This window comes from Streptopelia decaocto (assembly GCF_964273445.1).
Source record: "Streptopelia decaocto genome assembly, chromosome: 5".
In the NCBI taxonomy this organism is placed as follows: Eukaryota; Metazoa; Chordata; class Aves; order Columbiformes; family Columbidae; genus Streptopelia; species Streptopelia decaocto.
Window position 1 is genome coordinate 8387556 of NC_138659.1, and position 13524 is coordinate 8401079.

Here is a 13524-nt window from a genome sequence, read left to right on the forward strand (position 1 = left end):
GAGAGCCTGGTTCAGGTTGCCTAGAGACGTGGTGGATACCCCATCCCTGGAGACATCCCAGGCCAGGCTGGATGGGGCTCTGAGCAACCTGATCTGGATGAAGATGTTCCTGCTCATGGCAGGGGCTGGACCAGGTGGGCCTTTAAAGGTCCCTTCCAACTCAAACTATTCCATGATTCTACGCTCAGGCGTGCGATGCGGCGCTGCCAGCCTGCACCATGTGCTTGGGAAGGCTGCACTTGCCAGATGTGTGGGTCAGAGAAGAGGATGAAGACAAACGGCGCTGCGAGGAGACATTGTGGCTGAGGTGAGAGGGAAGGATCTCCCTGGGGACTCCAGCGGAAGGGGGACCCCACTGCCACCCGGGGAGCGGGGCTGATGTGGGGACAGCGTGGGCAGTCAGAGCCGCAGAGGCACAGAGGCACTAGGGGGCTGTGGGGAGGGAGGAAGGTTGGATGTGGGGCCATGGGGAGGCTGAGAGGCGCAGGGCTGAGGCGCAGGGCTGAGGCGCAGGGCTGAGGCGCAGGGCTGAGGCGCAGGGCTGAGGCGCAGGGCTGAGGGGAGGCTGCTGCGGGCCGGGGCCTGAGCGGGGGCTGAGGCGACACGCAGCGCGGCGCATGGCGGCCGGCGAGGGGCCCCGCACGCCAGAGCCCGGCGGGGCCGCCGCTCCGCCAAGGCCCATCACCCTCCGCCCGGCGGCCTCGGCCGCTTTAAGGCGCGGGCGGGGCGCGGCCCCCGGCCCACCTCTGAACCCGGAGATTGACGGGCGGCCGCGGAGGAGGCGGAGCGGCCCGCGGGGGCCGGCCTTCCCGCTGCCGCCGCCAATGGGGCCGGGGGGGCGGGGAGGCGCCGCTGCCCCTTCCTCCCCCCGCCCCCCGGGCTCCTCCGTGCCAGTTTGAGGAGTCCGGAGCCGAACAAAAGCAGGCGGCGAGGGCCGGGAGCGGTGCGCGCAGGCCCGGCGGAGGGGGGGCCCCGCTGCCGGCCGCGGAGCGGTGCGGGCCGCCAGCCAGCCCCGAGCCCGGCCTGAGGGTGGGGGGAAAGTTTGGAGCCCTCCCCCCGGAGCGCGGGGGGCTCCGCCGCGCTCCGGCGCTGCCATCGCGGGTGGCCGCCCCGCTCCGCCCCGCCGCGGCCGTTGCTGCTGCCGCCGCCTCCTCCTCCTTCGCGGGCGCAGCCCCTGCCCCGCCGGCCCCTGCCCCGCCGGCCCGGCCGCTGCCTCCCCGGCGCGGGGCTGCGCTGCCCTGCTTTTGGAGTCGCCGCCGTTTCCCCTCCCTTCCCCGGAACCCCCCCCCTTCCCTCCCTCCTCCTTCCCTCCCTCCCTTCTCCCTCCTCCCTCCTTCCCTCCTCCTCCAGCAGCCAAAGGGATTTTTTTCCCCCGCTTTCTTTTCTCTCTCTCTCTTTTTTTTTTTTTTTTTGCATTTTTTCCCTCCTCCTCCTCTTCTTCCTCCCCGTCGCGGAGCCGGGCGCCAGCGTGAAGGATAAATAAAAAGCGAAGAGGAAGAGGCTGGGGAGGAGGAGGAGGAGAACGGGGGGGGAGGAGGAGGAAAGAAGAAGAAGAAAGCGAGCAAGAAAAGAAAGCGAGGAGCCAGGCGGCCAGCCCAGCCGCGCCGCTGCCGGCAGCCAGGGCAGGAGGAGGCGGCGGCGGAGCGGGGCCGGCGATGGATGACCAGCCGCGGCTGATGCACACGCACAGCGGGGTGGGGATGCCGGGGCACCCGGGCCTGTCCCAGCACATGCAGGATGGACCAGGCGGGGCGGAGGGGGAGGCAGGCAGGAAGCAGGACATCGGAGACATCTTACAGCAGATCATGACCATCACGGACCAGAGTTTGGACGAAGCGCAGGCCAGGTGAGAGCAGCGGGGGTTGCGGGGGGGCAGGTACCGGCGAAGTTTCCCCCGCGCCCCGGCCCGGCCTTTGTTGTCCGGCGGGGGCAGCGCGCCCAGCACGGGGTCCTGCTGACGAGAAATTTGGGGGCCAAGAAGAGGAAAAAAAACCCGGGACTGTCTAATTTTTCCTTTTTTCCCCTCCCCCCGCTTTCATTTTATTTTCTTTTTTCCACCTCCTAACTTCGTGGCGCTTTCCGTGGGTCGCAGCACCCCCATCCCGCTTCCCCCCATCCCCGCCGAGGGTCCCAAAGTGGGGCTCGGCCTGGCTCTTCCCAGCCTGTTTGGGGTGGGGGTTCATTCCGGGGGGAGATGGTGGTTGCGCTCTGCTTTGGGCGCCTCCGAAAGAGGCACAAACTGCAGCCCCTTTTTTTTTTTCTTTCTTAAAGGTGTTAATATTTTTTAGGGCCCCGTTGTGATGTTATATTTAAGGCCGTGTTTTTGTGCTTGGAGGATACACATAGAAGATTTTTTTTTTCTTAATTGCAGAGGTATTTAAGAAGAAGAAAAATAAAAGGCTGTAAAAGCCAATAACCAAATTGCCCCCAGCTGCGAGGAGTGCAAACCTAATACACACCTTCAAAGGCGCTGGCAAAAGTTAAGGGAGGGGAATAATAATAATCCCCAAATTGAAGGCACAGCTGAAGGGATAATTAAAAAACAAACCCAAAACAACTTGCCCTAAATTGCCAGGGGTACACTTGAAATTTCTTCTGGGCCGCAGAGCTGCTAGGTGTGGTGTCCTTCCCCCTGGCATTCATGCCCCAAGCTGGAGCAGATTGTTAGAATACATTGTTCCTGGAAAAATGCACTGCACGGCCCCATAAACTCCCTTAATAAGAACTTCCAGAAGGATAGAAGTACCCCCTGAACCTCAGCTTACATCCTCCACACCTTCCCAGCTTGCATAAAGCTCCTGCTTACCAAGCAGGCTTGTTGCTGGCCTGATGTTATTAATTTTCTTATGTTCTTCCAGGAGCAGAGTAGCTGTTAGGAGCAAGAAATCATGCACTTTATCCCCGGCAAGACCCAGGGCAGTGAGGTGATCTGCCTTCGGAAAGTTGCAGGAATTGTGTGTTCCTGCCTGGGTAATTTAGTGTAGTTAATCAAATCAATAAAACCAAAGCAGAACAGAGCTAGGAGAAGGTTTTATGGCTTTGCCTTGCTGGTCAGTTTCAGCTGCTTCCTCACAGTACTTTTGATTGTTATTATTTTTAATTCTGAGTTGCCAAACATGCCGTATTTATCAGTGATGTTTGGCTTTGCATTTCCTCCTTCCATCCTACTATTGCATGGTTGTTTTGCTGCCTTTTTTTTTTTTCTTTCAATGAAGTTTTGGAAAGATGTGAAGTGCCAGTATTATTTATAAGAAGGCCCCTACAGCGTATGTATGTGATTTGTATATACCCAAATGTCTGCACCCATCTGGGTGTGCTGATAAGGGGATGCTGTGGTTCTGCAAGGGTATATACCTTTGAGAGACTTCATCAGATATATAAATCTTTTTAACATGTTGTGGGTGGTGGGGTAAGTAGTGTGAATGTTTGCCAGATGTTCACATCGTCTTTGCATGTAATTTCGGTTGGTAAACAGAAATCCCGTAACTGGCGCCTGATAGCAACAGCCTTTTACACAACTAAACCCTTGGCTAAATGATCATATGGCTTAGGAGAAAATATAAAATCATACTGTTTCGTTGCCTCAGCAGGCTCATGGTGGGTTTTAAAACCACCCCCCTAACTCTCTCCTTTCCTTAAAACCCACAAGAGAACAGTCAGCTCCGAAATAACAGCAGCTGAAAAGAAAGGCATTGAATAGCATGCCCTTCCCTTTTCAGAAGCAGTGTCTGTGTTTTAAAATATATTTACTGTCCTGATTGTAAAAAAAAAAAAAAAAAAAAATAATAATAAAAAAAAAAAAATTGATTTTTAACACCTGCAAATAAGCTGGGTGCAAGTAGCATGGAGGCTGAGGAATGGGTTTCTCTCTCCGTACACGCATCTCTGCGCTCCAAGTTGGGTGCCGAAATTCCCCAAATTGATAGCTCTAAGCAGAGGATGTTTCCAGTGCTGGGGCAAGGGGATGGTTTATTCCCTCTCTGCCTTGCAGGATGAGCCTAATAAAGCATGCAGCTGTGTTTAATATCAGGGCTTGGGGATGGGGAGAGCCCAGTGCTCTCTGTGTATTGAATCAGGCAGTTGAACCGAACTTGGCTCCCGAAAGCTGCTGGTTTCAGCTCGCACCGGCGGTGGGAGCCGCTCGATGGCAAAGGCGATTTTTCAAGCTGTTCCTAAATTGGTGTAATTCATCCCCTCTGCGTTGGCTGCTCACAGCACCGGAGCTGGAGTCCCGACGGGGACGATAGCGGGGCCGAGGGGACCCAGGCGTGTTCCCCTCACCTCTGGCGCCCACATGCCAGCGATGTGAATTTGGGAAGTTGTTCCCTGTGGTGACATCCTCACCTCACCATTCCCTCTTTTCTTTTCTCTCTAGGAAACATGCTTTAAACTGCCACAGGATGAAGCCAGCCCTTTTTAATGTCTTGTGTGAAATCAAAGAAAAAACAGGTAGGAAATCAATTCTGTATTACTTTTCATTCTGCTCTTTGAGGGTTTATTCCACCAAGTTTGTGCCCCCCCCGCTTTCACATGTAGCAGTATTTAAGTGGGGAGAAATAACTGGCTGGTATTTGATGCTTCTGGCAGTGTAGTTGCGTGATGTGGTTTGTGTTTGGAAGGGAAAATACCATGGTTTAATTTCTATTGTATAGCCTCTTTTTATTTATTGCTTTTTCTGAGGAGAAGAAAAAAATCTAAACCCTTGCAATTTCTGTCTTGATTTAGTTTTTTCTTTAAGACATGGCACTGTTTAAAAAAAAAAAATAAGTAAATCTGAGTATGGAGTGTTGGAGGGAAAACCCAACAAAATGAAATTGTGCAGTTTTACTGCTATTACTGTTCAGGTAAACATGAAGGTTTTGTACTTGTGGGGTGTTTTTGTTTTTTAAAGAAAGGGTTAAAATGCTCTTGTCTGCCAATCATCCAGGCTAGCTCATGTAAGAGCGACTTGTCAGTTGCCTTTAGTGAAAGCAATATATTAGATTGTTAGTTACTTTAGGGTACTGGTGTTTTATGGCATGGGGTGTTCTCAGGCTTCTAAAGCAGCTAATGGCATGAGAGCGTTGGTTCTGCTGTTTCCCACTTTCCAGACCTCCTACCATGTACTAACACACTTATAACACATCCCAGGGGGGCATTTAAATTTTAAAAGCAACAATTAAAAAATAGCAGTCATCAATCAAGGGTGATCTTAAACAACAGATGCTCAGGGAAGGACATTTAGCAACATGCACCACTTATTTATTTATTTGTTGGAATCTCTCTTTTTTTATTTAAATTAAAAAAATGGGGGGAATGATGGAAATTTGGCGGGGGGGGAGGTGTTCATCTCTGCTGTTGGCTTTCTGAGCCGTCCAGAGGTGATCCGTGGGCTTTTCCGTGCCGATCTAGCTGCCTCGTTTTTAGCACGCTGAGAAGTACTTGACTTCTCCCCCCCCTCCCCTTTTACAACAAGGACTGTAACAGTCAATAATTCATATCTAAACCATATAAGCAAGGGCATGACATGAATGAAAGTGACAATAAATATGATTGCACACCCCGTTGATATACATTGATAGTTACACATAAAAAGGGAACAGCTTTCTGAAACCTGAATCTGGGTCTTTTTCCTTTCTTTATATATATATATAAATATATATATATAAACCTCCTAGTGTGAGCAGCTGATTGAAAATACAATTACTTGACTCTTGCAATATATATAAAATGACTAAGGGGTCCCTTTGTTAAAGGTTGTTTGTGCAGCGCGTAGCCCAGACAAAGCACGGACCGGTGGCATTCGGCTCTCGGAGCCCTTGCGGCCGCCTGGCCGGGTCTGCCCTCCCTTACTGAGTAATCGTAACATCGAGCAGTGGGTTCCATATGGGAACCTCCACACTGTTCATACCATGTTTTGTGAGGGATTCTGTCTAGAGATAAATTTTTATGGGTGGTTTTATAGTTTTTCCCTGGGTGCCACCTCAAAAGAAAGAAGGAGGTATGAAGTTCCTTTCCCATTTCCCTCTTTTCTCCTTTTATTTTGTGTGAGTTGAAGAAAATGTTTGTCTGCCTTTTCTCTGCGGGTATTTGATGCGGCATACGGTGCAGGGGTACTTTTCGGCAGGGGAACTGGTTAATGCCAGTTTGGCTTTTTTATCGGTGCAGTCACAAAGTTAAGGGATGGGGAATCTGCTGGGACCAGACCTGGTGGGAAATCGAGGTGCCCTCGGGGATGTTGTGGGGTCCTGGGGAGGGATGGAAGCTCTACACATCCATGGTGCCTGGGTGTGATAATTCCTCTCTGCTAAGTAAAATCAAGAGGCATGATACAGGGTAAAGCTTGCTGCTGGAAGTAAAGAATATTCAGGTGTGAATGGAGGCTGTCTTACATTTTTAAAATTTAATTTGTTGCTGTTGAGCCTGGGTTGCTTGGCTATGGGGCCGCTGTACAGATACCTCTGAAGAGGCTGAATCGAGATGGGTTTTGGAGCATTGTTTATCTACCCCCAGATAGGTTTACAGTGAATTATTTTACTTTGCGAATTCAAAGACCTCCTCCCCTCTACCCCATCTGCATCTTCAAAAGTCACACTTTCTAAGGGAGCAAATGGCCAGATGTTTTTTTTAAATTATTTTATATTTTTTTTATGTTTTTTAGCTTGTTACTTTGTGGCCCCAATGCTGGGAGGAAGCTAGCCGTGTTTTTTCTGGGGCTGAGGATTCCTCCTGCTTCTGTTTGCTTTCTCCTTCCTTGCGGGCAGCGGCGTGAAAGTTGAACCAACTTCTCTCTTCCCGCTTTCCATTTTGCTTCCCAGATTTTAGCACGTGCCGCGTTTGAAATCCTGGTGATTGTTTGTGGTCACTGGTGGGTGTTTGAAAGTGTGTGTGTACATCTTCCCCCCGGCGTTATGATGTGCAGAAATGTGCGTTCGGTTACCCCGCCGCCTGATTTAAGTGACTCCAGAGCCTTACGGAGACTTTACCACCGTCTCTCGCAACATTATGGCTAATATTTCATAGCGTTAACGTTGTCTTGAGCAAACCCAAAGTGTCCATAAAGTTCTTAGAAAAAGAGGTTGTCTGTGTTGGCCAATGAGTTCCCTTTTGCACTTGCTCTTCAGTTAATTTAAAGCATTTATAAACACTTAATAATAAAAGCTCAGGGGTTTGTCTTTTGTCTGCAACCCGGAGATGATTGATTTTGGGGTGATGTCTGTTTAAAAGTACCAAAAGTTAAGAGGTTTGATCTGAGTGGGAGCACATAACGAGGGGGGAAAATTGCTGCTTAAATATACGTATAAGTTGTCGACATTCATTTGGTGTGTTTTCACTTGCTGTTGGTCGCTTTGTTGCGAGGGAAGGGGCAGGACTGCCTTCAAATGGCTGGCTGGCTTTTTGGAATAATAATTATGGAAATGGGAGGCATTGTTGTCCTAAATACAATTGATTCCTCCGTCAATAGGGATTGAAATCGGAAATAGCGTTGCTGATTTATTAAAAGTTCGAAGGCAGAGGTAAGGATTCTGTCTTCATGCCTTCCCCCCCCCACCTTGTTCGTTTTTTTTGTTTCTCTCTTTTTTTTTTTTTTTGTTATTTTTTTTTAAGCTGTTCTCAGCATGAGCAGAATAGCTAAGCAGAAGAATCAGGCAAGGCGTATGCAGACGTGGGGTCCTTGGATGGCAAACTGGAAAATATCTGCTGTCAAAATGCAGCAGCATCTATTTCAGCTGTGAGCCTTTCCCAACTCCCATCTCGTTCGGCGGGGAGAGGCTGAGCGCAGGATATATGACCATTTAATCTGATTCCTCCTCCTTAAGAGCTTTTCCCATCGTTTCACTTTCTCTGTTCTTTTGGGGGAGGTGAGGGCATCGGGCAAATTCTACTTTGTAAAAAAAGACCCTGACTTTGTATTTGAAATCCCCTGATTTTTATTTTCTTATCCCTCTCGCCCTTCCGTGTTGAAGGAATTCAGGTTTAAAAGAAAAATGACGTACCACCAACTGGGGGGGGTGGAATTTGCAAAGTGGAATATTTCTAGACAGCACTGATTAGCTGTGCAATTGTTGTTGAATAATGGGTTTGTTTTTTTTAATTTTAGAACATAATAGCTATATAAGGTGCCTCTTAGCTACCTTTCCCTGTGCATTATCTTCACCAAACTTAACTCAAATCAGATCTTTGGAGGAGGTAGGATTTTTTTCCCCTTCTTTTCTTCCTTAACACCCCTTTGTTCTTTCCAGCTCTGTGTTCAATTAACACCCCCATCACAGAACTGTAGTTTTTTTTTTTAATGTCTGTTACTGTATTTCACTTCTGACACCTCTCTTATTATTCTTGCCTGCTATTTCTCTTTAATATAGCAATTACAATATGGGGTTTCTTTCTTTTTTTTTTCTTCCCTCCTTTCTCTTTGCCCCACAACTAAAGCGCCACAACAGTGGCACGGGGAGAAGAGGGGCAGCCATGTGTGAGTATCGCTGGAGTTTTTGGGGTGCAGGGAAGGGCTGGCAAACCTGAGGCCCCTCCAGTGAAGTATTTTTGCAGGGCAGGATGGGGCAGCTCACTTTCCTTCCTCCCTCAGCCCCTTTGCTAGGGTTTCAAACCCTGCCCTCCTGCTTATGCTGCATTTCCACCGAGGTTTCCCAAGGCGTAGAGGAGAGTTGAACCACCCTGGTTTGAATTTCAATGTAATTCTTGCACCTAAGGCTTCATTCTGCTTCTGCAGAAGCTCATAACGAAAGTGCTTGGGCTCCGGCCCCAAAGGAGCAGGGTCCCCGCTCTGCTCTCAGCAGGTCCTGCCCTTCAAAGGGGAGGAAACCTTTGCTTTGATATTTTTTTTCTCTTCTCCAGTGGGAAGGCTTTGAAGGCAGAAGTGATGGTTCTCTCTCCCAGCCAGGAAGGGTCTGCCAGGTCCCTGGGGGGAAGCAAAACATTTTGGGAGAGCACGGCCTCCATCTGCCCGGCACTGCCCAAGGAAGCCTCTGTGCAGCTCACAAATAAATTGCTTCCAGAAACCTGATGTCTTTAAGGGAAAGGAGAGAAGGGAACGTGCAGGGAGCTGGAAGATAGGGATGGTTTGGGAGGAAGGGGCAGCATCTGGGAGACCTTGGCTTGGTGGAGGGCTGTGTCACTGCTGGAGGAGCATCCAGCTCTGGGGACTGGCTGTGATGGAAACCAGTCCCCTGATGGGAAGGGGGACATGTCCCTGTAAGGTCCTGGTGGCTGAAAGGAGTCAGGTCTTCGGAGTTGGACGTGTGTCACTGCTGAGAGTCCTTTCTCTGGACATTCCTCTTCCAGTATGGTGTTGTCCATTGGGGATCTGATTGGGATGGACAGCTTTAGAGGAGTGTACTTGAAGGGAGATTTCTCTTTTTCTTTTCTAATTTTTATATTTTTCTTCCTCTCCCCTGGTAGCATGTGGTTGGAGCTCTTTGAATGGAGCAGGCTTAATTAGTTTAATCAAAATTGGCCTCTTGCAATCCTCCAGGGGAGGAGGTGGGAAGCACAGGGCTGCCAGTGGGCTCTTCCTCCCACCTCCTCGGCCCTGCCAGCAAAGTGGAGAAACCAGGCCTGGCTCTAGCACAGCGTTACTGCTCCTGAGGGACTGCCCAAATTGTGTTTGGTTTTGTTTCAAGGTTTTTTGGTGGGTGCCTGATGTTGAGTAAACTTTTCTGTGATTGCAGCAGACCGGGAGGATGCTCTTGAAAGGTCTGGTGGGTCCCATCGCTCCCAGCTCTATCTTTTTGCTCCTGGGGGATGGATGAGCTTGTCCTCCTGCCTCAGATCCCACGTTCCCGAGTGTCCCAACCTTTGCTTGCACCAGCCTCCCCAGGTTTTGGGTGGCGGTGGCCGTTGGGTGTGTATGTCTGGGGGCAGGAGGGTGGCTGGAAGGTGCCCACTCTTTGGATGCTGCCCGCTGATAGCAGCGGACAAAGCACGGAGAAGGGATCTTCGTGTTCAATTCATGCATGCTGGAAAATTATCTATATTAACCAGATGCATACGTAAATAAGAGCTAACCAGCCCATCCTTTTACGTGAATGTAAGGTGTCTTTCCCACTGCAGTGGGTCTACAGTCCATCTCACCTCGCATGGTCTTGGCAGCAGTCAAAGTGTTGTGGGTGAGTCCAGGGAAAGAGATCTTGTTATCAGGCCTTGTAGCTCCAAACGAGAAACTCAGAAGGTCTTTCAGGCCTAAATTTCTCCAGGGAAAAATAGTTCAAGTTCCCTTATTTGAGACCTGCAGAGGGATTTCCCCCTCGGAGCGCTGACTGTCTGCGAGCAGAGCTTTTCTAAACGATCTCAAATGTTAGATTTATTCCTGTTAGCAGGCTTGCGCGCGGTGTGCCGGCCCTGGGTTTGAGGGCAGCGGCTGTAAACAAAACACCGAGAAACTCTGAGACAATTTCATCATGACTTTTTTCTCCTGCCCCCCCCCCACATCACAAGGAAATTACTGCATGCAGCAATTCTTTAGGGGAGCGGGGTGGTGGTTTAAAGGTAAATGGTTTAGTTTGCAGTGTGATACATTAGGCTATGCTGCTGCTTCTGCTGAATCAGAGCCGGGGATTTTGCTCGGGAAAAGGGAGGAATACGGGCTTCCTCCCCTGCCTTTGATTCAGCACCTCATTCCCCAGTTCTTCCTTCAGTCTGGAAGCTGTTGCCTTCTCTGCTGATGAAGCCCTGCAAAGGGTTTAACCATCTCTTGGAAATGTGCTATTGCTGTTAAGCATTTTACTATTATTTTTTTTTCCTTCCTACACTTGGGGTGCTTTGGGAGGCAGGAGAGCCCATCTTATTTCTCTGTGTGCTGGAGGGTGCTTTGCAGCTGTTGCAGAATACCAGGTACTCAGTGGAAGCAGGGGGTGAGTGTGTGTCTGAAGATGTGATTATTCCCCTCCACCCCCTTTATCTATTTATTTATTTTTATTCCTGCCTTGCATTTTTCCTATACAAGTGAGTTTCACCCTCCTGGTAACACGTGCTTTGCTTTGTTTTGGGGGTTGCTGTGGGAGAGGAGGGCTACACAGCCCTGGCTCCACGGATGATGGAGCAAGAAGCCCTTGCTGGGCACTGCACTTCTGGGCTTCATCTTTGAGCTTTTGGGTGCTGGGTGGGGAGAAGTGATGCTCCCTTGTGCTGCAAGGATGTGCACTGTACAGTGCCTAGCACAGGGGGACTCAGCGCTGGGTTGGGGTTTGGGAGGAGGTAATGTGATTTACAGCAATGGATCTGGTTAATAATCTCCAGCAGCTTCTGTATACTCAGGGGCTACTCGTATTCCCAGCCAGGTGTTTGCAGACCGGATCAATATGGCCCTATTTGCATGGGGCTGTCCATAATCTAATAAACCAAGCTCAATCTGCGTCCTTTGCTTTCCCCAAACATCCACCCAGGGATGATCTTGCTCTGGTCAGACTGAAGAGCGTTCTCTGTGGTGTGGGAGAAGCTCTTTGTGAACGGTGCCCGGCCTCGAGTCACACATGGCACCCCAGTGCTGCCGGAGGGTACCGGGTGCTTTGCCTGTATCCTCCACTAGCCCTGGGCTACGCGAGCATCCCCGCTTTTTGGGCTCTCTGGGTGTTTGTAGGTGCCACACGGTGCTTTTGCACACCGCCACCTCCCCGGCGTGCATGGGAATCTGGAGTTTTCCATGAAATTCCTCCTCTCACCGTGTCGCCTTTAGGGAGCATCTGCTGGGAACCCTGTTTGAAACCAAAAGTGATGTTTTTGCAGACCGGGCGGTTGTCAGCTTCTGCTGAAAATTGTCTCGGAGGTGTTGCGTCCCCCAGCGACTTAAATAATACAAGGTGGCGGGCGGTATAGGGATAAATGACAGAAAGCGGTGGCCTGAGGAGGCTGTGGGCTGAATACATTAAAGCGTGGTGGTGTCAGCCCGGCAGCGGGGCTGGGGAGGAACTCGGTGATGCTGCGGGATTGATTGGGCTGGAATTATTGGTTTGTAATTCAGAAAAAAGGAAAAAAAAAAAAAGCACTGAAGAATTAAATCTCTCGACTTTGTGTTTGTGAGCCCTGCCCCTGTATGTTTTTGTTCTTTTTGGTTTTTTTTTAAGCAGAAAGCCTACCTTTACTGTCTCGATTTCGAGGTGGCAGAGCCAGCAGCCCAGTGGAGGGTTCGGCTGCCGAGGAGCCGTGTGCCGCCGCTGCTTCTCGGCGTTTTGGGGAGGTCGCCAGCAGAGATAATAGAAATCCCCTCTGACACCTTGAGTGAGCATCACGTTGTCGCCGTCCTCTCCCTGCCCAGCCTTTTATTTATAGGAGAAGCCTTACCCAAAATAGCTTTTTTGCTTGGCCTAAGCTGACAGGCTGCTTTCCCCATGCATTGTTATTGTGTTTTTTTTTCTTTTTTTTTTTTTTTTTTTTAAATATACTGATAAATTGAAACCCCTTGGAACAGCCAGAGCTGTGAGGAGCTGCACTAATCTAAAATGATAACTTTGCCATTTTACTTCAGCCCTGGTGAAAAATGAGCGGAGCTGCCTTTGCAAGTGGGATCAGCCTGTCTAAATGCTGGTGGTTGGATTTTTGTTTTCTCGCCCAAGTGCAAGCTCAGAAACTCAGTTCATCATTTCCACGTCCCATTTTCAGTTTCACAGGCAGCGTTTTGTAACGCCACGTTTGGCCCAGCCTGGCTGGCCTGCCTGTCCTCGTTATCAGAAGAGGAAAATCAAGTTTCTCTCCTGGTTGGATAACATTTTCAAATTCCAGAGTGATGTCGATTAGCAGAATTAGCAGTGGCAGGTTAACCGGCAAAAACACCCTTCCAGTTGTGAGGTGTTCGTTGCTGGTTGCTGCTCCTTTCCCAACTCCAGCGGGTCCCGATCCTGGACGTGTCTCCACAGCACAGGGATTTTTCTCTTAATTCAGAGCGACCGTTTCCTTTGATATTTGATATTTACAAGGTTGGAGCCAAAATGAAAGCGAATCTGCCCATAACTTTGAATTGTGCCCTTCTAATTTCAACATTAGTGTTTCAAAACCCAAGCTGCTGGTGCGTGTAGGTTTGCTTGTGTACACACATCATATATATATAGATATATATTTATTTTTTTTTCCCCCTGTGCCGTGTTCTCTGGTGAAACATTAAGAATTATACAATACCTGGAGCCTCTGGGCGGATGGGTCTCTGTCTTTAAGCTTTGAGTTGGGCTTTCAACTCTAAGTCTGTAAGGTTAAAAGGTTGCAAGTGTTTTAACTTGGTGTTTTTTGTTTGGGAGGGGGATGTTGATAAGCAAAATTATTATTGCAGTAATATTATTGCAAATATTGCTGTAATATGATTATTGCAAATCTCTAGACAAACGCACAGTTTACAGGCTAAAAGAAATGAGTTGGAAGGAGTCACAGCCGTCAATCCTGACTTTATAGCACAGGACACAGCCTCCCCAGTACGTTTTGTGTGAAGCTTGTGCTTTTCAGAAGGGCGTTTGATCTTGCGTAGGAAGGTTTGCAGGCAGCGGTTCCTGCTCCCACCACCTTGGTGGAGGTGGTGTTTTGAAGGGGTGTGTGACCCTTGCTTTG

The 13524-nt window shown here is 49.5% G+C and overlaps 1 protein-coding gene across 3 annotated transcripts in view; it reads left to right on the forward strand.

The window, feature by feature from the left end:
* Nucleotides 1-566: 566 nt before the first annotated feature.
* PBX1 (PBX homeobox 1) overlaps nucleotides 567-13524 on the forward strand; it is a 127077-nt gene continuing 114119 nt past the window's right edge. Inside the window, exons 1-2 of one of the 3 annotated variants that reach the window (XM_082054043.1) lie at nucleotides 567-1846; nucleotides 4376-4449. In XM_082054043.1, coding sequence (XP_081910169.1) covers nucleotides 1656-1846; nucleotides 4376-4449 — 265 coding nt within the window. In that variant the 5' untranslated portion in view covers nucleotides 567-1655. The remainder of the gene's footprint in view (nucleotides 1847-4375; nucleotides 4450-13524) is intronic. The other 2 variants (XM_082054042.1, XM_082054044.1) reach the window with 2 other exon arrangements.